General features: G+C 47.6%; 1 protein-coding gene across 1 annotated transcript; it reads left to right on the top strand.

The window, feature by feature from the left end:
* The first annotated feature begins 2,231 nt into the window (after positions 1-2,231).
* On the top strand, positions 2,232-16,820 carry LOC309345906 (chemerin-like receptor 1). Its single transcript, XM_081869380.1, has 3 exons — positions 2,232-2,306; positions 4,654-4,728; positions 12,813-16,820. Exons 1-3 carry the CDS (start codon positions 2,296-2,298, stop codon positions 13,777-13,779), a joined length of 1,053 nt encoding a protein of 350 aa, XP_081725506.1. The 5' UTR covers positions 2,232-2,295; the 3' UTR covers positions 13,780-16,820.
* The last annotated feature ends 2,986 nt before the right edge of the window (positions 16,821-19,806 follow it).

Here is a 19,806-nt window from a genome sequence, read left to right as displayed (position 1 = left end):
CTTGGCTTTCTGATTCCTGGTTTCTGGACTCCCGTTCCTGCTCCCTCCCTACCATCTTGCCCCCGGTCCCGATGTACCCAGCTGGGACTTCGATCTCCCATGAACCAGACTGTGACACACCGCGTCACTCCCAGGAGAGATGCATGACTCGGGCACACTGCAGGCCAGGCCCCGTGGTAAGTGCCTCCCCCCACGGTGTGCCATTTTTTCATCCCCCTCAAGGGTGACACCCGGGGCAAACAGCAGCCCCCCACACCCCTTCCTACGCCCCTGCTACCATACCCTCCAATATTTCTCCAATAAAAATAAGGACATTCTAAGAAAAAGAGGGACATTCTGGGATCAAATCAGAAACCAGGACAGCTTCTGTAAATCCAGGACTGTCCCAGGAAAATAGGGACACTTGGAGAGTTTGTCTCTAGCTATTGAACTGATGTCCTGTTTGTGGGCTTCCCAGATGCATCTATTCAATTACTGTGGGAAAACAGGAAGCTGGACCAGATAAGCCTTTGGTCAGATCTAACTGGCTTCTAGTTGTGCTAAATTCAAACAGCTCCCCCCCCCCTTCCCTTTCAAATAAAATAAAATAAAAAGCTAAATAAATAACATTCCCCCCAGCATCACTGCCTGAGGCAACTGTGTTACATTTACCACACAAAAGAGGCCTGGTCTTGTACCTTGGAGAGAAGTCCTAAGGGTTTCATAAATATAAATAAATATAAAATATAAAAATACAAACTCCAGAGAGAATACATCTTTTAAAAAATTATCTGGGGAAGTGATTCAGAGTAAGTAGCGCTAACTATGAGGAATTGGGCGATTTGGAAGAAGGCCGGTATGTTGCCTCAGATGCTATCCCCCTTGGCTCCCATTGAAAACCTTAAAGAATTGTCCAGAGGAAGAAGAATATATATGTTTTATTTTTATTTCAGAATGATTCAAGGAACTAATTCAGTGAGTCACACTAAACATGAAGCATTGGGCGATTTGGAACCAGGCAAGGGTTTTTGCCTCAGATTCTATCCCCTGGCTGCTGTTGAAAATATGAGAGAGTTGTTCAGAGGAACAGGAAAAGTCATTGAACCTCCAAGCTTAGCTCTTGCTAGGGTTTGGTTGGCTGGAAAGCAGGAATTGGTACTGGGGGAAAGGCATAAACAAAAGCAGGTGCTTAAGCACCACAGAGATTCAGGCAAACATGGCAAAAATAACGTGGGAGGCAACCGTTTCAAGTTACCGGTCTCTGCAGCCACAACAGGCGCTGTTATTCTCCAGCGGTTTGACCCCCCCCCCAGGAGGCGCACTCCATTGTCTCTTGAGACAGACGAATGCTGACAAGGACCCTGTCCTGAGAACCCTAGGAACTGTAGTTTGTTAAGGATGCTGGGAATTGTGGTTCTGTGAAGGGTAAACTACAGTTCCCATTATTCTTGGTGTTTAGGCAGCCATAAAACTGCTATTATGTACTGAGCAGCACCAGCAGAAACCAGCAAGGGAACCCCAGGGTTCAAAAACAAAGGGAATCCAAATGTATTTTCAGGGCTGCCACCTTTGGTTTGCCAATCGTCGCTACTGCGCCTTTAAGGACAGCAGCTTATTCCAAAAGCATTATCAGGTTATCATGTTTCTCTCTGTCATATGAAAAGCTCGACTTGCTGGTTTCTGCAGATCAAGCTGCTGTTAAGGCACAAGAATGGAGCAGACTAGTTGTATCTTTTATTGTTGATCTGCTGGCAACAATCACCAGAGTATTTTAGACCACCTCCTCAGCTGATCTGACGCTTCTTTGCTCTTTTCCTTCCCTCTCCATGTAGGATCTCCTGGCCCCCTCCCCAAAGAAAGCTTCAACCTTTTACCAGCTATATTTCAGGCAGAAAATTTACAGGTGCTGCTTTTCCCCTGAAGGAGAGGCAGAGATGGACAAAGCTGCTGCCCTGTTAGATCATTCCTGTCCAGGCATCTGTTAAAAGAGCAAGTTGCTTTTGTAAGGGGAAAAGACAACAGTCCTCCTTTCTTACAGGCCATCCCTTTTCTCAAAGAGGGCTGCCTCTGTTTCCTGTTGTAGACCATGATCTGTCAGGAGAAAACTATTAACACCCCAAGCATGGTAATAGAGGAGCAAGGAAGAAATGTCAGGAAGTGGTTTGTGCAAAATGTAAACTCTTGAGCATTCAAAAGCAGCCGGAATTTCAAGAACCGAAACTTTCTCCAGCACTAAAATTCCATCCACAGCAGGAAAAGCTGTACCTGTTGAACTTCTGCATGCCAAGTGGTTGTTAAAGGCCCAGGACTCCTCTTATGGCAAAAAGGTAAGTTTTACATAGAACCCTCCAGGCAACTTTTGATTACTCTGAAAACAGTGCAGCTCAAAGGGGAAGCTGTGTTAGTCTATTGTAGCCAAGAAAAAGTATTTTAGTACCACTATAATGCATTTTTTCAATTTCTTCATGCAATTTGTAATAATAATAATTAATAAAAAATTTCTTTATAGCCTACCCATCGGGCTGGGTTTCCCCAACCACTCTGGGCGGCTCCCAACAGAACACTAAAAACACAACGAAAGATCAAACATTAAAAACTTCCCTAAAAAGGGCTGCTTTCAGATGTCTCCTAAAAGTCAGATAGTAGTTTATTTCCTTGACATCTGATGGGTGGGTGTTCCACAGGGCGGGCGCCACTATCGAGAAGGCCCTCTGCCTGGTTCCCTGTAACTTCGCTTCTCACAGTGAAGAAACCTCCAGAAGGCCTTCGGTGCTGGACCTCAGTGTCCGGGCTGAACGATGGGGGTGGAGACACTCTTTCAGGTATACTGGACTGAGTTAGCCCACTGGCCCTTACAACAATCTTGTAAAAGTGTGATTTGCCCCGTATCATAGAATTGTAGAGTTGGAAGGGACCCTCAGGGTCATCTAGCCCAGCCCCCTGCAATGTAGCTGTCCCATATGGGGATTGAACCTGCAACCTTGACATTATCAGCTCTGCACTCTCGCCAACTGAGCTATCCAGGATATCATCTTATCATTTCTTTTCTGTCTGCATTTCAGTGTGGTTTCATATTGTAAGTCAGGCATAGGCAAACTCAGCCCTCCAGATGTTTTGGGACTACAACTCCTATTATCCCTGACCACTGGGATAATCCCTGTTAGCTAGGGATGATGGGAGTTGTAGTCCCAAAACATCTGCAGGGCCGAGTTTGGCCTATGCCTGTTGTAAGTGGTTTGTTTGCGAAAGGGAGGCTATAAAATTGTCAACAGGGTTGTGTCCTCCAGCTGCAAAATAATGACATGTTGTTATCTTTATCGTCACCTCCCCTGCATGCCTCCAAAAACAACAACAACCAGGGGCAAACGAAGGCTAACTGACACCCAGGGCGGGGCAAACCGCTGGCTGCGCACACTTTGCGCCTGTTAGAATTCCTGCTCCATGATTGCAGTCATGGGATTGTTGTCTTTCGCATGACGGTATATGTTTTGACTCCACAGAGTGGGAAGTGACGGAAACAGAATGTTTTGTGTTACTGTGTTCCGTGAAGTGGGACTATTGTCCTTTGTTCTTCTCTCTGCTGTCGCACGCATGCACTGTATGTAGTGGCCTGCGGCTGCAGCGGCAACCAGGGGATCCTGCCGCCGTCTGCACAGCACTCGGGCGGCTCCGGGGGCAAACTGCTATGTACAGCACATGTGCTGCAGCGCTACATACAGCACATGTGTGCAGCACCGTGCATGCGTTGTACATAGCAGTTTGCTGCTGGTGCCCCTCAAATGCTGTATAGATGGGGGCGGATCCTCTTCTCGTGACTGCAGCCACGAACGGAGGATCCTCCACATGTGGCTGCAGGGGCACGATGGCTGCTCCCGCCGCCGTGCCCAGGGGTGGTGGGGCAAGCACCCCGTGGGGTGCCTTTTTGTCACCCCTCCAGACACGACACCCAGGGCGCACTTCCTGCCCCCCTTGCAATGCCACTGACAACAACTATCACTCAGATTATCAGAAAGCAAGCTAATGCCTGAACTGTCACTTGCACCTGTGTTGCATCCTTCTTTTAAGTCCAGGGTTGTTCATCACCATGGTGCAGCTGAAGGAGAGGAAAAGGCAGAGTAAGAGCTGGAAGGGGGGGGGTTGCACTAGCACAGTTTTTCTTCTTTCCTTTGAACATGGGGCCCTCCAGAATTTTGAGGCAGGAACCATCACCCTTGACCATTGCCCATGCTGGCTGCTGCAGATAGGAGTTGTAGTCCAAAACATTGCGTTGGGGGAGGCTGCATTAACCCATCCATTGTCTACGAGGGAGACACCCCCGCTCCCTATTGCATCAATTCTATTGGGCAGCTGAGTTTCTTGCTACCTTATAGACAGGCTTGCTCCTTCCAGCTTCAGCACTTGCTCTCGTGCTCTCTCCCCGTGTCTCACACGCTCCACATCTCCCTCACGCACAGGAAGACAAAGATATGCCAGCGAGCCCCGCATCACCTTGCAGGGAACAGCTAATCCGCTTCTCTGACACTCAGTACTTGGGGGCTTTTCTGTAATAGACAGAGCATTAGCTTCATTGCCCACAGCACTGGGCTCAGGTCATCCTACTGGGTCTGGATCAAACAGCATCTTCCACTCTTCTTCGGGAGCTAGCAGAAAATCATCCACACCTTCTGCCAGCAGATGGACAGAGGAGGCGGCGGCCAGAACTCACTACCTTTCTAACCTGTTGAAGAGACTGACCACACCTGAAGCAAGGTAAGACAGCTTGATCCCAAAAGGGTTTTTCTCCTCCTCCTTTCCCTCTTATACACCAGCTCCTTAGGATGGTGATGGAGAGATAATGGGTTGTATTCCATGCTAGTCTTACTCAGAGTAGACCCACTGAAGTGAGCGGACATGACTAACCAGTGTAACAACAAAAGCCTTTCCAAGACCATCTCCAACAAACTTGTCATTATAATAATAATCGCCTTTTTCATGCGTAAGGAGGTACGGAACTTTGTAAAACCACCTGTTTCTAACGATGGATAATAATTAACAACCTGACGACAAAAGCCTTTCTAAAGCCCTATCCACCGAATTATTACAAGAGTAATTACCTTTTTAAAACCATAACTGGGGAGAGATCCAACTTTGTAAAACCATCTCTTTCAATGGATTTAGGTCCAAATTAAAAAGTGGGTAGGAACAGTGTTCGGTCTTCCTTCTTTTCCCCCTCCATACATGATCATGCACACACTCCCCTGTGCTAGAAAAGGATATATAAGATGCATCCTTTTAACACGCAGGTGTATTCCCCCCCCCCCTTTGGAGGTGCTTTGGGGAGTTAGAAATCTGGTGCTGTAATGTGGCCACAGATAACAGGTGGTAATAGGGCCGTTTCATAGATGGGGAAACTGAGGCAGAGGCGGACATAAGTGTTTGGGTTGTTAATCCCTATACATGTCTACTCAGAAGTAAGTTCAGTGGGACCTATTCCCAGGTAAATGAGTATGTGATTGCTGCCGAAAGGAACTCTATATAAATCATCTTATTAGATGTGACTTAAAGTCCATGCTGCCTGGTGCTTTGCCTTCAAAAGTGACTAGTCAAATGTCTTTGAGAAACTCACAATCAAGGCAAGAAAGTAATTGGAACCCCTTGTTCTATGTTCCCACCTAGTATCCCACAAGGGTACACTGATTCTGAATATGGAGAATCCACTCTCTCCTTTCATTTCTTTAAGGAAACCCAAAGGCAAAGAGGCCACAATTCTTCCCTAGATCTTGGGACCCTTCAATGCTTGTTCTAAAGAGCAACTTCACAGGTCACAAAATTTCTGCCCGGAAAGCATTTTCATGCAGTGAAACTGTCTGGTATGTGGGTGGGTGTGGGTGTGTAGGGGAGAGGGACTCTCACACCTGGGGGGTTAATTCTGTTCCCTGCAGGTAAATTGCTCTCCGTATAGGAATTCTACAGTATGTGGAGCAGCTTCTGCTCTGTTTAGTATGCTGCTACTTGAGGCAGCGTAAATGGAGAGAGAATCATAGAATTGTAGAGTTGGGACCCCAAGGACCATCTAGTCCAACCCCTGCAATGCAGGAATCTCACCATGAATGCCTTCCTTGTTTTCTTATAATGGCAGTGGTGCCCACCTGAGGTTCTGGAACTGAGTTCTGGCTGAAAAAAAGCCCTGGCTCAAACACTGTATATCACTAAAACGTCACTTGGAACTGTAATTAAAACAAGACAGATATTACTAGAGTGCAGAAGTGGAGAGGAAGCACAGATCTAAGTAGTTTTCCACTCTAGGCAGAGGTCAGAGTGGCTTTCCCCTCGCACCACTCCTTTCCTGGGGAAAACCAACTCTTTAGCACTAAATCAGAACAAATGTCAATACGGAAAAAACTAAAACTGTTGTTTGCTCCAATTGAGCACTAAAGAGTGGTTTTCCCTGGGGGTGAAAGCAGAGGACAAGATGAAACTGAGTCCTAAGAGTACAATGAAAGTGCCAAGTGGCTCGCTGAAGTGAGGGAGTTCCATTGCAAGGGGCCACCACAGAGAAGGCTCTCCTGTGCACCACTGTCCCTGGGATCCCAAAAGATTGTGGTACCATCAGCAAGAGTCTCCCCCACTCACATTAACATTTGGGCAGCTCTGTATGTGCAGAGGCACTCCTTCAGTTGTTTGGGACACAAGCTGTTTTGCGGCTTTGTAGGTAAGGTAAGGTAACGGACCCCTGGATGCTTAAGTCCAGTCAAAGGCGACTATGGGGTTACGGCACTTGTCTCGCTTTCAGGCCAAAGGAGCCGGTGTTTGTCCACAGACAGCTTTCTGGGTCATGTGGCCAGCATGACTAAACCGGTTCTGGCACAACAGAACACTGTGATGGAAACCAGAGCACAAGGAAACACCATTTACCTTCCTGCCACAGCGGTACCTATTTATCTACTTGCATGGGCATGCTTTGTATATCAATATAACCACCTTGAATTGGGCACCTTGGAAAAAAGGAGGGATATAAATGTCAGCAATATGGGTTTTCAGGAAAATTTTGAACTGGGAAAATGCCCAGATAATATTGTCAAGCAAATTAGGATAATTTCCATAGTGTAACAAATCAGAAACAATCCAGTTTGCATCGGGGGTGGGGGGGATGCCCTAAAACAAGGTTAGCCAACGTGGACCCTCCAGATGATGTTGAATTCCCATAATTTCTTTTCCTTTTTTTTTCTTTTGAAGTTTTTAATGTGTTTTTTTTACAGTTTTATATTGAATCAAACAACACAATATAACATTTGTCATATAAAAGAAAATGAAACAACCCCCCCCCCCCCCGAGTTCCTTCAACTTCCCCTTCTGGTTCTTTAAATATTTACTACTTCTGCTTATGTATTGAACTCCCATAATTTTCTGACACTTGCTGGTTGGGGCTGACGGGGGTGAAATCTGGAGAGCACTATCCTGGCTACCTGCCCTAGAGAGTAATCTAATTTAACAAGGTTTATTTTACTTGTATTTAGGCTAAACACTTTGAAAGTACAAAGCTTGCCTAATATTGTACTCACAGCTGGGACCCACTCATGGTTACTAATGAACTTATAAAAGGGAATTTTCTTTCCCGCGGAAAAATTAAGCAGCGCAAGATTTTTCTGCCTAGCAACACTGATCAGTGCAATAACATAATTAGATTTTATTAGGCAATAGATATTGGAGCGGATACCCTTCTTACAAAAGGGAAGGCGGAGGTAGGGATACGGCTTTAAGACGAAAAGTCCGAAGGATCGAGATCCCTTCGTCGTCTTCTCACCAAGGCGACGGGAGTGGCGTCCAGTGGTCAGAGCGGGAGTTAATAAATCGGAGGACGTCGCGCTGTGTTCTCAAGCCTCGATTAAACCTTTTCCTCCGCGGCCAACTCTTTCCTCCGCCTTGTCTGGAGAGAAAGCGCTTAATGAATTAACAGCTCGCCGGCGGCGCGCCTGGCGTTTGTTAGCTGTGCGTGCGTTGAAGCAGCTGGGCGCGCATCAATTAGCGCGCCTAATGGGCCTTGGCGGCTCCGGAGCACGTGGCCCTGCGCTCCCCCGACGGCTCCGGTGTCCCAAAGCGGCCCGCGGGGCCGGCTGGCTCATCCTAATCCGTCATTATTAGCAAACCTCCCGCCGTCGCCACCGGGGACGAGGGCGCAGGAATGGGAGCAGACGAGCCTGCCTGCAGATCTCCCGCCCCGTCGCGGGGAGGTTGATTGATGAGCCTCCTGCAGAAGGAGACGCCCGCTTGGGGGCAGCTAACGGGCTGAATAGCAGGGGCGAGGCGCGCCCCGCCCGCTGCCCGCGCAACCGAGCGCCAGTATTGGCGCACATACCCACCACCGGTGGTTACATAGAATCGGAATTGGAAGAGACCCCAAGGATCATCTAGTCCAACCTCCTGCCATGCAGGAATAAGCGGCTGTCCCATACGAGGATTGAACCTGCAACCTTGGCGTTATCAGCACCACGCTCTGGTCAACTGAGCTATCCAGACATAAGAGGCAGCATAGTTCAACAGGTCGAGCTCACCCCCCCCCCCCCATGGAGGAGGGAATGCTGAGAAAAACCACACCGGTTGAACACCTGCCTCCATGCACCAATAAGAATCTCCTTTCCCAGTTTCCTCCCAGCTTTAATAAATAAGGAAGCTTAAAATAAAAGAAGAGGCACACTGAGCTTTGAATAGTTCCAGCTCGCGCTGCAAGCCCTCCGTGGTTTGGCCTGATCACTTCCACGACTTCTCTCCGCTGTCCATGGAAATGTAAAGAATTCCTGCCTTTAAGGTGGTGCCGGAAATATTGGAGCAGAAAGGGATTGCTGCGCAGAAAGGGATTGCTGAAGGGGCAAACGCGCTCTTGGGGTTTCGCTTCCCTTCCTAGAGACCTGGGGGTCGGGAGACGGGACGGGACCCTGGAAATTCGGCCGTATTTATTGACACGAACGGACAAGTGGGACGCAAAAGCAGCATCTTCGCAGTCATCTTCCCCTGCTTAGGTCTCTACAGAGATGCACCCCGCTAACTCTGTTCTGTGCTGCCTTTGTAAACGATGCAGGAAGGTGCGTTATATCCAGTCAGAAATACCAGAATTGGAGGTGCCTGTCTAATTTAGTAGCTCCACATTAGCGGTGCCATGACATTAAAGGCCTTACTAAATTAATATGATGTATTTGTCGCGTGACAGTATTGTAGTCCTACAATATCTGGCAGCCTGCGGATTCCTGTCCTTGTGCCTAGAGTCCCATCAACATCATGGCATGAAGTGCAATTCTGGTAAGGTAGCCAGATGCAAAAGTCTTCGTCTTCCTCTTCTGTGATCACTGGTAGCTGAGTAAGGGTGTCTTCCCTGAGGTCTTAACAGTGTGTCTCTAAGTGATTGTGGAGGCCAATCCTTCCACAGTGGGGATATAGGTTTCTGAGCGGGAGTTGATCACGGTGAGGATTTGCCAAACGTGTCTTCCTCTTAGCTCGTTTTTCCCTTTCGTCCTGAATTTGTACTTGTTCCAGGCATCCGAACAACATGACCAGTCCAACGAAGTCGATGTTAAAGTAATAGGGTGCAAAATGTAAACATGGGCGTTTTGCTACAAAATGATGGTCAAGTTCCTTTTTCATATATCATGAAGAAACGGGGGAAAGGTGCCGTTTTCAAAATCTGCAGACCGGTGACTTTTCTTTTCACTGGCCTGGCTGTTTGTACTCAATACACACAATTGGTTGAGAACAGTTTTCCCTGACACAGAGAGTGTGGAATTTTCACCTGCTTCACTTCTGTGCTGGGCTGCTGTTAACAGCAGAAGAGCAGGGGGTTAGTAAAAATGGTGGTCTTGCAACCCCTAGCTACCTGTATACCTTTTTTATTTTGCTGTTTCCAGGTTGTATGTCTCTGGGCATTAAACAGCAGCTGGAATGAGTTTTGAGAAAGGTTGCACAATGCGTACCACCCACACGCAGAGAGCTTCTAGGTTACAGCCGTCCCCAGCAGGCCAGACGCAACAATAGCTATGTTATTTATACAGCCGCAGGAGTGTTGCATAACAAGATTGCATACAGATGGTGATCTCCAGCAGGGATGCAAGAAGCGGAGCCGAAAACCTAAGTTCTCATCCGAGAGAGATCCAGCAGATTTTTCTCTCTCCTCCAAATCTAAAATGCCAAAATTCTGGATTCAAGAATAGTCTTATATTAAAACTCCCATCACCATCAAAATTATCATTGCACAACTGAACTCTGAATGCTATTAACAATGTTACAAGCTGAAAATTCAGTGTGGTGTAGTGGTTAGAGTGTCGGACTAGGACATGGAAGACCAGGGTTCAAATCTCCACACAGCCAGGAAGCAAACTGGGTGATTTTGGGCCAGTCACTTACCTACCTCACAGGGTGCTTGTGAGGATGAAATGAGGAGGAAGAGAACCATGTATGTCACCTGAAAATAAAAATAAATAAAATGTGCTATGATTTCAAAAATGCTCTCACGGTTTTCTACATTTGTGCTTGCAAATATGAAAGGAGAGATTAGATCCACCAGTACCTTTCCCACAATCTACATCATTAACATATTCCTACATGTTTGCCTTCAACATGAATGTTTAATTTAGAGAGAGAGGCACTGTGGGGTTTGGGTGCAGGCGAACTGCCCCCATAAGGGCTTGGCACATGTCATCACTGACCAACTCCCACCATGGCAGCTCTGCTTGCTCTGCCTCTTCCCATCTCTTGGCAACAGAACATCTCTACAACCCCTTATGCAACTTTCTGCTTTGAACGGTGCTTCATTCATCCAAGCTGCCCTCCAACTCATGCTCCTCCCTCCCCTCTGCTCTGCGTAATATTCCCAGCTAGAAAGAAGTTGTGCTGTAACCAGAGCAACAGAGATTGCCCTTGAGAATTTCACTTACTGAGATATATATATATATATATATATTTAAAGTAATTGCATAGGGTGGTGGGTGGGTGGGTGGGAGAAAGGAGTGGTGGAACAGAACTGAAAAGGGAGTGCAGGGTTCTCCTTTGGATGAAAACCCATAAATCCTGGCCCCTCCAGCCAGGCAACCTTTTTTCTTCTTCTTCACTCGTAGATCCTAGAGGAGGCTTAGTCCAATAGGGTGAACTGGGCACTGCCCCACCCATATCAGTCGGCCCTTAGCCAAGCCCCTGCAAGTCTGCCTTCTTTTTTCCATATCCATATCCATATCCATCTATCATCTATCTATCTATCCTATTGAAGTTTTCAAATAATGACAAATTTACAAAAGGGAAACAAGAAAGAAAGGAGAGAGATAAGATCCCTCAATTAATTACCAATATGCTGAATGCATGGTGGATCAAACAAAAATGTTAATCTTAATTCTCTTGTGGGTTTTTCCATGTGTACACCATATGAATACGATCAAGACAAGATAAGAGAGCATGGGTGTGTTGTGTCTTATTGTTTGCATTTCCATGCAACTCATACTATAGCAAAAGCTAGAAGGACCACCCACCCATATACCTCCTTATTCTACTCTTACAAGCCACCTAGATTTTAGTGGTTGAGTACATGGAGGGCTGAGTTTTCCCTTTGGGCTGCAGACTCTTGCATGGGATAGAGTGGCTGTGAACGGAAAGAGGAGGGTAGGGGGTTGAAAAGCTGCAGTGAGGATGCAGAAGATACCCTGTCGCCCTTTTATCCCTGCCCAAAATAATTATGAAGTTGATGGTGCTTATCATTTAGGTGGTGCAGTGATGGCCAAGGACCTCAAGTACTTTAAGTCCAGGGTATGAGAAAGTGCTGCTATTGGGGAAATTACAGCACCTAACCCTGGACAGCTCCCTTAGCCTTGATGTGGCTTTGCAATGAGCACTCAGCACAGGAACTTAAGAATAACCTTCCTGGATCAGACTAAAGGCCTCTCTGGTCCAGCCTCCTATTCTCCCAGAGGCCAACCAGATGTTTTGGGGAAGCCTGCAAGCAGAACCTGTGGGCATCAACACAGCTTCAGGCATTCATAGGTATGCTGACGCTTGACAGTGGAGGTAGAGCATAGTCACCATGGCTAGTACCCTCCGTGATTTTGTCTAATCCCCTTCTAACATCATCCAAACTGGTGGCCATCTTTGCATATTCCATAGTTTTAGCTATGTGCTGCAGGAAAGCAAGGGATGAGCTCATGCTCCACTCAGTGCCACATCCAGGCTCATAGATCCAGGGGGAACCTCAAACCACTAAAACTTATTCCAGTGGTTTCCAAACCTCCTTTCCCCACAGACCACTTGACAATTGCAGAGGGTATTGGTGGATCACTATTTCTGCCTTTTGCAACAACTGTAATGAGCTAGATGCTGCATGATTCTAAATTGCATTACTGTTGCTTCTTTTATTTCTTAAATACACATTCCATAGAATTCAGATTGCATTGCAGTAAAATACAAGAAATGTATAAAATATAAGAAATGTATAAAATACAATCAAAAGCAATGTGTATGTTTAATGCAAGGAATGCACCATCTCTTTTATTCAACCACAAATCCACACACTGTGGACAACCTGAATGTAGCTCCTAGACCACTGGTGGTCCATGAACCACAATTTGGGAACCCATGACCTATTCCACCTGTGACTGTTTGGCCATCCATGATACACTAGAACAGGGATGGGATATCTGTGGCCCTCCAGCTGTTGCTGGGGCGACAACTCCCATCATCTCTGACTTTTGGCCACGCTGACTAGGGCTGATGGGAGTTGGAGCCCAACCAATGTGCTCTCCACCCCAACATAAGTGATGGCACTATATAAAAATTATAATTAATGCTAAATGAGTTTTCTCTCCTCCTCCTTCTCTCTTTGGCAGGGAGATGTCAACAAGCCCAGCAGGCAATGTTTCCTCACCCTCTCTGGTCCTGGAGGAAGCCACTGTGCGCAGCACTGTAAAGGTCATCACTGGGGTGATCTTCAGCTTCATCTTCCTAGCCGGGGTGACTGGGAATGGGATAGTGTTGTGGGTCACCGGCTGGAAGCTCCGCTGGACCTCCAACACCATTTGGTTCTTCAACCTCGCCTTGGCTGACTTGGCTTCCACCTCCCTGATCTTCGTCACAGTGTTGAACTTGGCTCTGGACCTGCACTGGCCCTTTGGCTCAGTGGCCTGCAAGGTGGCCAACTGCCTTTTTGGGCTGAGCGTGTGCAGCGGTGTCCTGCTACTCAGCTCCATCAGTGTGGACCGCTGCGTGCTGGTGGTGGCCCCTGTCTGGTGCCAGAACTATCGGACCCCGCGCCTCACATGGGGGACTTGCGGGCTCCTCTGGATGATCTCCCTCACCTTCTTTGTCCCCAGCTCTTACTTCTTCACTGAGATCTCAGTGGAGAAGAATAACCGGAGCTCCTGCAACAACCTGGACATCTTCCAGGACTGGCAGGAAGCAGAAGTCCTCACCATCTGCATCTTTCTCTACCAGTTCCTCCTGCCCTTGCTGGTCATCTCCATCTCCTACACCATCCTGGTGGTGACCATGCACAAGAAGAAGCTCAACAAGTCCAGCAAGCCCTTCTTGGTGGTTACTAGGGTGGTCTTCTGCTTCTTCCTCTGCTGGCTGCCCTACCATGCCCTGGCTCTGGCAAGGATCTCTATGGATGCTGTTCCAGATGCTGTGCACCTGGTGGCCATCCCTCTTTCCAAGTGTCTGGCCTTGTTCAACAGCTGCATCAACCCCTTGCTCTATGTCTTTGTGGGGCAGGAGTTCAAGGATGCAGTGAGGAGGTCTTTGCTGCAGGTCTTCAAGACAGCTTTTGAAGAGGCACCAGTGGCCACCAGTGTTTGAGATAAGCAACTGCCAGTGTTGCAGAAACCAGAGAAGGCACTCTTCTTTTTAAAGTCACTGTATCTCATCACAGTGCTCCATTGACTGTGCAGATGGAGAGGAGAGGATCCCTAAACACAGACCTGTGTATACTGTGCATTTAGATACAACAACATTCTGCAGCAAGGTCCCATGCAGTGACATTCTGCAGCCTATATACAATTCTGCAAAACTGACATACGTCTTTTTCAAGGTTAAAAAGAGATGAGAATTATCCTATTCCTGCTCATTATAAGGAGGGACAAGGAATTAGGTACTGAAAGCTCAACTCTGACAATTAGAAATCCTGCTCAGGCTTCCCTTTCTTGAATCCTGAGATTTCCCTAGATATTGCCCATCCATCTTCAAGCCTTTTTTTTTGCCATCACAAGGGCTAGAAACTGAACATTTTATAAATAAGGCTGAGACTCACAAGGTGTCAGGGCTGGAGTCAGACACAGGTCAGCATGAAAGACACAAGGCTCCATTGCCAGTAAAGTCAACTCTTTATTCAAGGAAATGGCAGACAACTCAGCAACCCTTCCCAGCAGGTCTTGCCTCTGTGGAGCAGTTGCCAGGGCTGAAGGTCCCTGTCTCCCACCCTTTCTAAGGCTCCTCCTCTCCCAGATGTTTTCCAAGCAGGCTCAAACTGTGTCTGTGCACCTCTGGTCTCTGCCCTCCTCTTTATTCTCTTTATTCTGTGTGTTCTTGGAGACCGGGGGGAAGAGAGCTTATCACAGTAGGAGAAGCAGACTCTCTGGATTCTTCAGCAGCCTCTTGACCCCCCCACCCCAGCTTCAGCCTTGGAGTCTGAACTGCTTCCTGTCACTGGCTCTCCCTGCTCACTAAACTCCATTGCCCCTTCAGCATCCAGCCCTGCCTCTCCTGCTGACCTCTCTTTAGTGTCCCACCACCAACTCCCAGGCTCTGAGCCTTCTTCCTCTGGGGTTTCCCTTGGGGGTTCCCCGGCTGGTGCCTCCCACCACTCCTCTCTGTCCAGTTAGTCCCTGACACAAGGTAAGACATTTTATTCCGTCCTTGTGTTGTCAGCATTGCTAAATGCACACAACTCTGCCAACCTGGGGCTTCTCAGCCCTCCTTGATGCCTCTTAGTCCTGATCACCAGTATCCTGTGTAATCCTGCCCAGAGGTGTACCTAAGCTCCCTTGGCAAGGAGCTGCATTGGTGCCCATCCCCTCGTCCCTTGTACCCTTGGCAAGGAGCTGTATTGGCACCTCTAAAACTGGGAGAGACTATGAGCCAGAAACTCAAAACACTTGCTCGCTCCACCAGTGAATTCCTCCATGGCCGTTGGGGTCAGGTCTGCTCTGTGATGGCCCATGCCAGCAGCCAAATTCCTCCACCAAGGCACCCAGATGAGCCTATGTGCCTTGCCTGGCCACCCAGAGAAGCAGATGAGAAGCCTGGAGAGCACATAGATGGGAAGGTGGACTCAGCCACTCTGAGCCAGAGTGGCAAGGCATAATTCTTGTGCCCTGCCCTGGGCCTTACCAACCCCTTGGTATGCCCTGATCCATATCTACTGAGATTTAAGTCCTACTGTGATCAATTGGACTTAATCCAGGGCAGCGTTCCCCAACCTGATGCCCTCCAGATATCATTATGACTCCGATTTCCATCAGAACCTGCCAACATGGGGCAATGGAAGCTGCAGGGACAACATCATCTGGAAGGCAACCAGATCAGGAACTACGTCCTTGCCTCTCTAATGCAACGGCTGTCTCTGTTTTAGTGAGCAAAGTTATGCGAAGTTGGGTGTGACATTTGCCAGCTTTACCCTCGGATCCTATTCAGCAATTCGGCCGCCTCTGCATTTGTTCTGCATTTGCTCAAAATAGCCTCTATTGCCATCCCTGGAAAAATGAAGTACTGTACATCTTCTTGACCCTTTTGCAACTTTCCCATGTACTACTTGGATGGAGCTGATGGACCACCAATGGTTCATGAACCACAACTTGAGAACATTTAGTTTACAGGGTGTCAGAGCAGCTTTTTGTAGTGTGGAAACCTGCCATGTCGCTGCTTTGTGGTGAAGTTGGGCCCAGCAGGAGAGCCCCACTTTCAGACCATGGCCAGCCAAAGATGGAGGCTGGAGGCGAAGAATCCAAAATTGCTACTACCCACTGAATAACACAGAACTATAATTCAGCAGGGAGTTGTCTTACCTAACTCCCCCTGTCCTTATGTGTGCCTCTTCTAAAATAGTGCATGCAATCTACAGTTTTTATAGGTGTTTCGTAAAGAGTTGTTTTTTTCTTAATGGTGTACCAATAAGTTGGGGTGGGGGGGTGCTTTTTAATCACTCGCATGGAATGTACGGAGCTGCCTTACACTGTGTCAGACTATTGGCCCATCCAACTCACTACTGCCTGCACTGACTGGCAGCAGCTCTCCAGGGTTTTAGAAAGGGAGTCTCTCTCAACCCTATGTAGAGATCCCAGGGAGTGAACCTGAGAGCTGCTGCATTCAGGGCAGCTGCTTCAGTCCTGAGCCACGGTCTTTCCCTGAATGCTTTTAACTCAAAATGCTTTTAAGTCTGTCTTAACTGATTCAGCACCAGCACCTGCTTTTGTGTGTGTGTGGTTTTGGGTTATTTCTTTTCTCTCTCATACACAAAGTGCATTTGATGATTTTTGAGCAAATTCCTCATTTTTCAAATTTGGTCTACTTGTGTCTCTTTATAATCCCCAGGGGCATTTCATAGAATCATAGAAATGCAGTTGGAAGGGAACCCGAGCATCATCTAGTCCAACCCCCTACAATGCACGAATATGCAGGTGGCCCATAAGGGGACTCAACCCTTATCTTGGCCTTATTAGCACCACACTCTAACCAGATGAGCTAACTCGTGGTCCAGCAAATTATCTGATCATTGCAAATGTTTTTTATTGGGGGGAATGCAAAAATGGGGGACCGTTCCATCCTAACCCAGCTGCTGACTGAAATATAAGGGAGTAGTGTGTGTGTGTGTGTGTGTGTGTGTGTGTGTGTGTAGAGCAGACAGGGAGAACTATTATTATGATTATTATTATTATTATTATTTATTACTACCATTGGACCTCAAGATGACATTGCAGTCCATCAGCCCCACTCAGTATGCCCAAGATAATTGGAACTGCAGTACAGCAACATCAAGACCATCACCAGCTTCCCACCCCTGGTGTAGAGAGAACATCTACTGCAGCTGGATTGAGGAAGGCAACTAAGTGTGAACAGGATTTTTTTCACCAAGAGGTGATGGGTCATGGGGAACTGGATTCCCTGAAACACCAGCAACCTCAATTTCTCAGCTTTTTAACACCCCCAGATTGCATTTTGTTTGTTTTTGTTTTGCTTGCAACAATGAGGGCTAGAAACTTGATATTTACAGAAGAAACTGCTGTCTGGATGCACTGAACACCTGCAGCTAGGGTTGCCACCTGACCAGCATAAATACAGGATTGTCCCGTATTTCAGTGTGAAACGCTACGTCCTGTATTGATACAGTTTTGTCCTGTATTTCAGGTGTTCTCTCTCAATCTGTGCCAAGTTAAGAGATCCGCTCTAAACACATCTGTTTGAAAGGTGTGTGTGAAAGGTCATGTATTTAAGCTCTGTATAGCCAAGCACAGACAGATTTGCAAATTCATGTGTATGTATGTGCAACAAATTCCAGAGAGGCCATCCTGTTAGGTTGAAATAGATTGTAATGGATTGCTTTGAAGACACTTCAGCACCAGCTGGGGGGGGGGGAATTCCCTCCAACCCCCACCCCACCCCATCCCATCCTGTATTTTGCCAGAATAAAGGTGGCAACCCTATATGCAACATGGAAGAATGTTCAAAATGGTCTTTCAGTCCCTTGTCATTGCTGGTGGCCTTCGCAAACCCTGTTTCAAGAGAAGTACAATTTCCCTTTCTATATACCGTTCCCCCCACGACTTCTCTTCAGCTTGCATCTGCACATTTTGATTACCAATCAAGATCTCTGTGGGATTGTTTGAGGCTCCTGCTCATCAAAACCGATGTTTACAGAGATGAAAAGAAATGACTTTTGCATACCCGTAACAGGAAACACTGCCCACCTCACTGCTGTCGACACTGTGCCTGCCGTCTCTGATGCCTGACTCATGCGATGCCCAAGACGTTTTGCTGCCTTTTGCCAAGGACAAGATGACTTTGCACTGACCGTTTCAATGAACAGAACTTAACCCAAGTGGCAGCTGAGAACTGAAATACTAGCTATGGGAGGAACTGCAGCCTCCACCGCTGCCGGATGCAGCAGGTTAGCTTCACGGCCACTGCCAACCAGGGCAGCCGCCTCACTCTGCCCAATGGTAGGGCCATTCCTGTTGGGCCTGCTCTGATACCCCCCTCCAGAAACGAGGTTGTTTCCTTCCTGCTTCCCCTCACAACTCCCATCACCCCTTATGCAATCACTTGCGAGTGTGTATGAAGGAACACTACTTACGAGGGGCATTAGGGCTCTATCAAGCAAGGATAGAAGCAGTTTTTGCTCTCCTTTTTTCCTCCACATGGGCTTTTAAGCAGGCAGCAATTTGTGGCATCGTGCGTCAAGTGTGCCTTGTCTCTTTCAGGGTTTGTGGCAGTGGCAAAGAGATTAAGAGATGTAGCTGGAAGTCTGAAGAGTTGCAAGGCTCAGCCCACACTGTAGACTTTGCTGCTTTCTCAGCAAGAGTCCCAGAGTTCATTCCTCCTCCTGGCTGCTGAGTTCTGCAAGGACAGCACTCGGGAGGAGAAAACTAATGGGCAGGGCCACCCCTGGGGTGGGTTGTTAAGCAAGGCAGGCAGGCAGGCGAGAGTTGGCAAAGGGGAGGCAAAAAGCTAGTTATTCAGCACATCCTTTGCCCTAATGAGCGAGCCTCCATTGGTGACTGCATGCTCACCTGCTCCTGGTGAGGCCATGAACAATGAGAAAGGAGTGGCGCCCTCTGCTCATCTTTCCCTCTGGATTGGGCCCACAGAAAATGGAAATCTGTGACATTGGCAAAGACCTACCTAGAGAATCTTGCCCAATGCACTCTGGCCAGCACCCAGATTGAACTCTCGGTGCTGAAAACAGCATCCAGTGACAAAGTCAAATGCATCAGAGTGGGGGCTCTGCTGCTAAAACACCTGCAGCAATAGGTTTGCCACTGATTCCTCCTGCTTTCAGGTCAGTGGCCCCCAAGGAACCAGGATCTTGGCCATCTTGGCTTAGGCTCCTCCCCCAGAATCCGCTGGTGCCAACTCTGCACGGTTGAGAAGTGAGATGAGGAAGAAGAATCACCAGTGTACCTTTTAAATTATTATAGTGGTACCTCGGGTTAAGAACTTACAGTGGTATCTTGGGTTACATACACTTCAGGTTACATACGCTTCAGGTTACAGACTCTGCTAACCCAGAAATAGTGCTTCAGGTTAAGAACTTTGCTTCAGGATGAGAACAGAAATCGTGCTCCGGTGGCAGCAGGAGGCCCCATTAGCTAAAGTGGTGCTTCAGGTTAAGAACAGTTTCAGGTTAAGTACGGACCTCTGGAACGAATTAAGTACTTAACCAGAGGTACCACTGTAATTCGTTCCGGAGGTCCGTTCTTAACCTGAAACTGTTCTTAACCTGAGGTACCACTTTAGCTAAAGGGGCCTCCCATTGCTGCTGCACTGCCGCCATGCTATTTCTATTCTCATCCTTAAACAAAGTTCTTAACCCGAGGTACTATTTCTGGGTTAGAGGAGTCTGTAACCTGACGCATCTGTAACCCACCCTATACCCACAGGTCTCAGGACTGGCTCCAGGCAGAGTGCGAAGGTCCCATTATTTGCATGCTGTTCAGGCACATTGCAGTGAAAGGAATATCTGCTTGCCAGCATCTCAGTATAGGCAGAGGGCCCAGCGATTTGACATGTGCCAGCCTTTCCCCTTTGCACGGAGCTCCCTAATCCGCAACACTTTTATTAATTATTGTTACATTTCACAGTTGAATTAGTTGATGTCATTAATCAGCAAAG

This window comes from Podarcis erhardii (assembly GCF_964252035.2).
Source record: "Podarcis erhardii genome assembly, chromosome: 7".
NCBI lineage: Eukaryota > Metazoa > Chordata > Lepidosauria > Squamata > Lacertidae > Podarcis > Podarcis erhardii.
Note: the sequence above shows the minus strand (reverse complement) of the source record. Positions and strands in the feature narration are given on the sequence as shown.

Excerpts from the sequence above, each read along its gene's own strand:
- LOC309345906 (XM_081869380.1), top strand. Across the intron at positions 4,729-12,812 it reads CTGACCACACCTGAAGCAAG|GGAGATGTCAACAAGCCCAG; the intron begins GTAAGACAGCTT and ends TCTCTTTGGCAG.